Source organism: Psammomys obesus, unplaced genomic scaffold (genome assembly GCF_907164565.1).
Source record: "Psammomys obesus unplaced genomic scaffold, mPsaObe1.curated_primary_1811, whole genome shotgun sequence".
Taxonomy (NCBI): domain Eukaryota; kingdom Metazoa; phylum Chordata; class Mammalia; order Rodentia; family Muridae; genus Psammomys; species Psammomys obesus.
The window spans coordinates 24776800-24785987 of record NW_026585895.1 but is presented as its reverse complement, the minus strand read 5'-3'; the positions used below and the strand labels follow the sequence as shown (position 1 = coordinate 24785987).

The 9188-nt window shown below is 40.8% G+C and overlaps 1 protein-coding gene across 3 annotated transcripts in view; it reads left to right on the top strand.

The window, feature by feature from the left end:
- The window catches only part of Upp2 (uridine phosphorylase 2), a 38112-nt gene extending 29237 nt beyond the window's left edge, over nt 1-8875 (top strand). Inside the window, exon 7 of one of the 3 annotated variants that reach the window (XM_055600124.1) lies at nt 7476-8875. In XM_055600124.1, coding sequence (XP_055456099.1) covers nt 7476-7660 — 185 coding nt within the window. In that variant the 3' untranslated portion in view covers nt 7661-8875. The other 2 variants (XM_055600127.1, XM_055600126.1) reach the window with 2 other exon arrangements.
- The last annotated feature ends 313 nt before the right edge of the window (nt 8876-9188 follow it).

The window sequence follows — 9188 nt, the reverse complement described above, 5'->3', positions numbered from 1 at the left end:
TAATAATAATAATAATAATAATAATAATAATAATAATAATAATAATAGATTAAAATCACGAATGGCAAGCAGCATGGAGATGCCTCACCTGACCCGAGTGTCCAGGGCCCATGGGCTTCTCGCTCACAAGACCTGACTACCCTCCACAGTCACTACTGGCCCATCCTACTCTCCAGGCTGCCTTCTCTGATAGCCTTTTTATACAAGACAGCTGAACAAGAAACATCAGCTCACAGCCATGTGAGAATTGAGACAGTTTCTGCATTTGGATAACTTTGTCCATTAACGCTGTTCTTCTAGGAGCCACAGTTCTAACTCAGAGGACTCAGTCACAGAGTTAGAACCCTTGCAGAAACAGATCATTCTGCACCTGCCTCATCCAGGGAGAGCTTGTGTCCGTGTGGCTCACCACTGATCTTCACAATTAATGTGAGACGGGGCCTCTCAGGGGACCATTGCATGACTACCCAAACCCAACCATTCATATCTTTTATTTTACTTCTATGTTGCATATTCAACACTGTTAGCTGTATTTCTGGTTTGCTTCTATATTAACTTATGTATTGCTTTAGATAATGCCCACTCTAGTTCGCTTTCTGTTGCTGCGGTACAATGCTCTGAAGAAAAACAACTCAGGGAGGAAAGAGTTTATTTGGCTTACACTTCCACACCACTGTTCATCATTAAGGAAGTAGGGACCTATGGTGCTCACAGGCTTGCTCCCCATGGTTCACTCAGCCTGCTTTCTTAAACAACCCAGGACCACCTCCCTATGGATGGCACTGCCTACAGTGACCTGGGGCCTCCCATATCAATCATTAAGCAAGGAAATGGCCCACAGGCAGGCCCTAGGCCTATGTGGTGGAGATGCTTCCTCAACTGAGGCTTTCTCTTCTCCGCTGGCTCTAATTTATTTCAAGCGGACAGAAAGGAATCAGCACAGTGCTTAAAGGTGAGCATTCATTCTCTCTTCATTGTGATGCAGTGCCAGAAGAACAGGCGTTTTGCCATTGCTCCATGCCCAACACCTAGAATAATGTCTGCCTTATGGGAACTTAATAAATATTTGCCAAGAGAATGAATGTAAAGAATGGCAATGAGACTCTACTTGACCTTGGAAAGTGGCCATAGAACACCAGATCCTTCATTCACGGGTCACATTAGTGGTTCAGAATTGTTTGAAGAGTGAGAGCCAAGATTTCCTCCTGCTGTTAGATTTATGCAAACCTACAGTCCCTGAGTCCGCTGTTATTTGTACATGGACAAATTGCCTGGACTAGGGCCACCCATCTGTCACTACTGTTCATTTGCTCCCCGTTTCAGACAAACATCGTAGGGATCCGGTTCCACTCTAACAAAGATCTGGGTAAGAAAACAGTAGACTTCAAAATCACCCAGCATTAGAAAGCCGTACCCTCAGAGTGATGCAAAACTGGACAACGGAAAAAACGACACAGTGCTGAGCAGGTCCACCTGTGACATGCCTGTCCCTCTCTCACAGTGAAATTTACTTCAGTTAAGCCCCTGGCCTTCTGACCAAAGATGCTAACCATCTCGGACTGTGAACTTGTGATGAATATATTCAGCCTGTATCTAGTTTTTAAAGATAGAACTTCCTTTTGACACACGCACGCACGACAATATATAAAACCTAATATTTGTCTAAGACTAGGCTCTGCTCAAGTTCTTCTCAATGCCTTTAGTTGTCTGCAATTCACAGTGGTTGTTCTTCAGAGTGAAGGAATAATTCCAGGTTATTTCTTTTGACAGCTACTTGTAACTTAAGGAAGCATTCATTCTTTAGAGGATTATTTTGAAACTGTTCAATAAAAGGAAACAGAAACTCAATTTGAATTCAATTTTTTTTTTTTTTAAATTCTTCTGTGGTTGTTCGCAGTAATGAAGGATCTTGGTGTCTGGGACCTGCACAGTGACCACTGACAAAGCCCAAAAGACGTTACCATAAAAATTAGTGGTTATTTTAGGTCTATAGCTATAGTATTTCTTAATCCCCAAATAGAAGTAAATCAGGTTTTAAAGAAATTGTTACACCAGGATATTTAGCAACCACTTGTAGCTCTCCACATCTTCACAAGAGAAACCATGGCTAAGGTTCCTTACGTTTCCCACCTTCTCCCAGGTAAGTAGCTGAGCTAACATTTGACCTCAGCTCTGTTTGCTCCGGAAACACTGCTGCTTCTGGGAGGAGCCTCTCCATGGCAACACAAGGCTAGGGTGTCTCTGGACCAAAGAAGCAAAATGTGCACCATTCAAAATCAGAAGCCAGTTTTGTGCTGTGAATACTGTAAGCAGATCTTGCTTCAGTCAGCAAACCCTAAGGACTGGGTGGTCCCAAGAGTTAGTGCTGGAGTCAAAAAATAAATAAATAAAAGTTAAGCAGACACCGAGTGGTATCACATAGCTATGCCATGATGATTCAATTTTCATATCTGCAAAATCAGGTGAAAATCAGTAGTAAGCCTATTGGCTCTGGTTCAGATGGTGGTCGGGGGGTGTTGCCATGTGGCTCAGGCTGGTCTTGGACTTGAAATCTTTTGCCTCCATCTCCTGAATTCTGTGCTTACAGACACGTCATCACACCATACCTTGCATTAAGTTTTTCACTGAATAATAACTGTGCAGGATTCCATATGTGTATAGCCAGTATCATGATCAAATTGAACTAATCAACATCTGCGTCGCCTCAAATGTTTTTGTGTTTGTTGAGAGGCAACGTTTAATATGTGAACTTTTAGATATTTTTGGCCTGTTAGTTTGAGAAAGACAAGATTGAAAAGAAAAAAAAAAAAACAAAACAACTTACCTTGCAATGTTTTAGTGTATTTTGAATTAAAACCAGTATGGTTTTGTTTAACTGATTTTAATTCTAATCGTCAACCTCCTCTTGCTACTGCCAACCCTCCATATGGCTGGCACAGCCTGTACTTGCCTCTCTCTGCTATGGCCCCGGGACCAGGTTGCATTGCCCATGTTTCCCGAGATGTCTTTGTTTCATGGCCCAGCATCTAGCAGAAGATCAAGGCCCCAGCGTTGCTGTTAGGCCTCCTGAGAAATGACAACATGGTCATTTCTACTGGCAAGATGATATGAGGTGCAAGGTGGAAAATGGAGGCTTTCAAGGCCTCATAAAGATGTCCTCTTCTGAGAGGATGAAGGCAGGTCTAGAGAGATAACTGAGCAGCCTAAGGAAACACAGCTAAGCAAGAACAAGGACAGATTAGATCTGACATCACTGCCTTCTGGCTGATGCTTCCTTCACGCGGTGTCACCAACTGGCAGTTACTGTTGAAAGATGATATGTGCACACCTGTACTAGAGAAAACACCAGCAGCAGCTTTCCATGGGCAGGAATATTTAAACAGCATTTAAAACAAGAGAAAAAGAATAAGAGGTAGTTGTGTAAGAGAGTGGACGTGTTCCCAGGAGCCTCAGCATCAAAGACATTACCCAGGAATCCAATGCTAAATGTAAACACCTGGATTTTAGTTCTGAGTTTCTTAGGGTGAAAATGAAAACAAGTTGTGTTATTCAACTCTTGTTATACACTGAAAGAAAGCATTTGAAGTGTTATCTCTTTGTTGTTGTTGTTTTGGCAAAACTTTATCCAAATGTTAAACCTTTATCCAAGTATTAAACAAGTGAAATTGTCAGCTATGCTGTAGCAGAAAACATCTTTACTAACACTTTTATACGAGATTCAGGACACTCAAAGGATGAAATGTGAAACCTTTAGTTAGTTCAGCACATCTTTATTGACCTAAAGGATTAGGGTCCAGGTACTTACATTTGTGGTTACTTGGTTTGATTCAAGAATGGAGTTGAAAGTCAGAAAGTCTTTAAAGTAGTTTTCAGATAGTCCAATCAGAAGGACCTGCTTTCTATAAGTATTTACTGCTCCCCCCCCTCCCACACACTCCCCCAATTCTGGTTCCGTGTGTCTGGGGTCTGCAGCCTATGAATTTGAATTATCTGCAGTCTCTGATTGGATACAGGTGGCCAGCAAACCAAGTTTTGACAGACATAAACCTACAAAAACAGTCATTTGTATGACCAGGTCCTGCTAGCCGCTCTGAATGTGAGCTTCTCCACCTGCTTTGTGATAGACTTCCAACAGCCTGAGCTCAAAGCCTCAGCGGAGATACAGGATGTGCAAAGGCGTAGGCAGGTGATGATGTGGTTCCAGTGCCCTCCACACAGATAAGCCAGGCTGGGAGCTGCAACACAAGCCCTTGCTCTTTTCCCATTCTTCGAACAGCCAGCTCATTTGGTTTCTGCTGTGTACATGGATGTTGGCTTCCAGCCCTGTTATTTTGGTTCCCCCCCCCAATTATTGCAAAACCTTGCTGGAGGTTTGATCCAAATCAGAGAAGGGCTGCTAGACACAGCATCTAGGAGGGCTGCATGAAATTTAAAGGATTTAATGTGGAAGCTCTTGAGGCCCTGGCTCCCCAAAACTATCTATAGGTATTTTGTGTGCATAGCAACTTTCATCAGCTTTTCTACAAGGCCATAAATGATGCCAAAGGGCTAAGAATTGCTAGGCATTACTGTCTAGCCTCAGAACATAGTAAGCTCTGCTTTAGAGCTGTGTGCTCCCATTACATTCCTCCTGGGTCAGGTAGCTGACAGTGTTCTTGTTGACAGCTAGGTCACTAAGTGTCCCTCTGGCCCCAGGAGCTACCTCATCTAAGGATTATGGCAGCAAAGCCATGGGCTTCATTTTGACAGGTTGTTTTGGGTAATTAGTCCCTTTTATTTGTTCATGGAAATAGTTAGGTGACAAGATCATTGTAGGCTGCTTGTTAGAGGTCTCTCCAAGGTGGAGAAAACAAAACCAGAATTGCTGTTACTAGCTCCCTCCGGATTTGACCTTACACTTGAAATCTAAGGGAAACAGTCCTCTCGGGTGCCTGCTCTGTGGAGTCTCTTTATCCTTCTGCCAAGTGAGGGCTTGGAGCGGGACTTTCAGTGTTCCCTGCATCTGCCAGCCACATCACACTTCACAGACTGGCTGCTCATTAACTTGAAAACGGGGAGAAGGTTCTGGCTCTCCCGCTCTCTTGTTTACCTGTTCAACCGAGCTGCTGTACAAGCAAGGGAGGGAGTTTTGAGTAAACAGGGCCCGAGGTGATGAAATATTCGACTTCTCCAGTTGAAAATTTTCATTGCTTGTTATTTGATTGTAAGCTTTAGCTTGATGGGCAGGCCAAGGCAGGTTCTAACAGTTCACCGTGTACTCATCCGCTCAGGAGAGGAAAGGATGCAGCTGCTGGGGAAGTTGGGAACTGACTGGCTACTTAGCAGTTATATCGTAACAGAGCATTCATTTAACCTTTCTGTGCCTTCATCTCATCATCTGTCTAAAAAATAGTATTTTGTTCATGAGTCCATGACATGGCTGACTGCGTTACGATGTCACAAATGCCCGGCACGCAGCAAGAACTAAATGGAACAAAAAGATACATCAATTGGGAAAATATTTTCAAACTGAATAATAAGAGGTTTACATCCAAAATACCTAAGGAGTTCATACAATTTAATAGCAGGGAAATAAATAACTTGATGATTATTCAGCACCTGTTACAATGGATCTGAAAAAGGCAAACAATTACAAGTATTGATGAAGAGGTTTAAAAAAACAAAACAAAACATGGACCCCTAGTACACTGGTGATGAAAGTATAGCTTAAGTAGCACAGCCATCCTGCGAAAATGAATAATGTTCTCTCAGACTAAAAATAGAAATACCCTGGAGTCTGACAATCTCACCTCTAAATATGTAAATAAAAGATTAAAATCAGTCTGTGGAAGAAATGCCATCACCAGAACTCAGGATAGCACCACTCACAACATCCACCAGTATAAAATCAACCAGAGTATTTATCAGTGATGACTGGATGAATAAAATATGATGTGCATATAAAATGGAATCCTTCTGTCTTGTGAAGAAGGAGATTTGAGTATTTGACAACACAGATAAACACTGAAGACATTGAGCTAAGTGAAATAAGCCAGGCATAGAAAAAGATCTTGCACAATCTCTGTAGAATCTAAAAAAACTCAGACTCTTTGGAATAGAGACTGTAATCATGACTACAAGAGAATGGGGAGAGGAGAGTTGGTAGAGTGGGAAATTCGAACATGTTTGTCAAAGGACACAATGTTGTAGTTAGATAAAGGAACACATTTTTAATGTACCAATAACTATTGTAATCGAGTATTGTTGATAATAAATGTATATGTCTAAATATCTAAATGAGTAAAATTTAATTGTTATTATAAAAATATGGTTTTAAGAGGGTGCATATGTTAGTTAGATTGACTAAGTGTTTCTATAGTGCATATACATATTGAAATATTTTACTTTACCCCAAGTGTATATAAGTATCATTTAACAATGAAAAGTAAACATTTAAAAGATGGCATGAACTCTTGTGACTCTAGTATACTTCTTCTTAATCCCTATCTCCCAGTGAAGTCTGCAGCAATGAGGCAAGAAATATATATTATCCAACTTTATTTTTATTCCCGCACTGGTTGCTAATGTCCATAGAACTGACCCCCTTTGCCATAATGCACTTTTAGGTGCTGATGGAGATTAGAGCACTGTTGATGATCCTAAGTGCTCAATACTGATTCCATATAAGCAGGCACATTCCTTGGAATCAAAGACTTGATGTGAAACTTGAGAACAAGGAATTGATACAGTATCCAGACCAGATTTTTTTCTGGTCTGAATTTTCCTAATAGGACAAATCAAAGATACTCCCCTTAAATAATAATAAAAAAAATGAGAACTTTATTTCTGAAACATATTTGCACATGTTTTTTGTTGTTTTTTTAACACATTATTTCCCTTATTCTTTGAAAGTTAAATTCTAATGTGTTAATGTGTTTGCTCTTTCATATGCCTAAGTCTTATGTTCAAGCATTTGACTTGAGACCTTAAATTTCACAAGAATCAGTGTTCACCTTCATGGGTATTTTCTAGCCAGCATCCCATAGCTAGTTCATTGCTGCTTGCCTCATTCATCTATAGCAATCACTTTCATATATTGCACCCAGGAATAGAACATCACTCAGATATATCCTCAGAAAGGAAGAGCCTCCTCTCAGCACTGACAAGTACAATTGAAAGCCCAGAGGTTTGTGTGCTTTGGATATAAAGATTATTTTTTTCCTTGTTCTCTTCTGAGCACAATGCTTTCCTTTATCTAGTACACTGCAGAGGAAAGGGTAAAGAGGGGTTTTAATATTTTCAAATAACTAATTTAAGTTAGTCTTGGAAGGAAAGCAGGAAGGAAGGAAAGAAGGAAGGAAAAATAGAAAAAGCTAGAGGGGGACTTGTAGATTATGTCTGTACTCCAGGGTGAACAAGGTACATGTTGTGAATGTTAATATCCCACAGAAAAGATCAGCCGTTCTTTTCACTAACCCTACGGCTTTCTTTACTAGCGGCTGTGGTCTGTGTGACACTTCTTGACAGACTTGAGAGTGACCAAATCAATTTGTCCCATGATGTCCTGGTGGAGTACCAGCAACGGCCACAGCTCCTAATCTCGAATTTCATCAAAAAACAGCTTGGACTTTGTGACCAGATGTCGGTGACTCAGAATCGGGGCCCTCCTCCTGAGAGCTGATACATAGAGTTGCAACAATGAAGCCATGTGTTGTTCCTAACATTTTTATGTACTTTTCCTCCTTGGGCTAAAAACCATAAAAGATTTTATGAAATCTTTTATCCTAAAGTTGGATTTATTGTAAGAGAATTTAATACCCATGTGAAATTAAGTTCAAATTTCATTTTAGAACCAGTTAACTAAGGCAGTGTAATAATTAATATTTTAAACTCACGAATTGTGACATTTGGAGTTTCATATGTAGCATTAATTAAGCGTACATCAAAATAGATCAGCCATTTGTAGATGGTTACCAGTCACTTGCTGAAGCAGATCCAGAAGTGTATGTCAGGGTGCTGTCAGCACTTCTAGGTGTTGGACAAGTGACAAAAATTGATTATGCACATTCAAAATATTTACAGAAATGTGTCAGTGTGATATAGGCCTGCATGAAAGAATTATCCTTGGGGAAATATGCCCATACTCTTCTTCTATCCCTGCACAATTTCAGTGCACACAGAATGGAATTAGAGGTTTATGAATGTCTACATTTGTGATTCTCACAGAACATAACAGCTTGGGATCACACATCTTTTTTTCAAATGAAAACCCTTGGTAATGCAAAGACCCTTTTTTTTTTTCTTCCAAAATCAGAAGTGACTAAATGCCTTCTAGCAATCTTTTTTTTTTTTTTTCTATAAGGAAGTATGTCTTGAGAAAGCTGTATTTGTTGTTGTTTCTATAAGAACTGGATAAGCTGAAGAATTAGTTAACAATCAAATTTAACAGGAAATCGAGAGAGTGACGGAATCCATGTGTTTAGTTTTGAGGCAGGCTTCCTTCAGAGCCTGCACGTATGCCTCCCCTGTTTGGCAGCAAGAGGCAGCACACAGCAGAGGCTCCATGAATTGATCCCACCTTGAAGGTTCTCTTGAACGCTTAGAAATTGGAGAGACTAGATAAGACGAGTGCAGGGAGCCTTGCAAATGTGTGCGTACGTAATGTTATGTATATATATTTATATGGTTGCGGAACAAATAAAATGTGACTCCCACCATGCTGAAGAGTATTTGGATGCTGGACCATTTGCTCATTGGATGTGGCTGAACAGGCACTCAGGGCAGGATTCCCTGATGGAGACAGCAGGCTCCAGGCTGAGTCTCAACTGGCCGAAGCCTGAGACAAGAATGGATTTCTTCTTCAAGCAGCAGCAATAAAGAACCCCGTAGAAGATGCTTTGGGTGTGAACTTCTTTTGGCAGCGGCAGTGCTTGGAGGGCAGCTTCCCAGGCCTCTCAACAATCGACCAACAAACACAAACACCTGAGCTACAAACGAAAAGGGCGAGGCAGGGAGCATCTATGTGCTAGCCAAGTCTTTACTTCACTTCCTATTTCGTGAAGTGGAATCTACTTCAAAGTGGTTCAATAAGCTTTTGGTTTGAACTTTTATCTGGCTGCCTTTGAAAATCTTGTTTGCTTTTTACCTTGAGGTGAGAAAGAGAGACTCTGAGAAAGATGAATGAAATAGTTACCACTTAATCTTCCTGT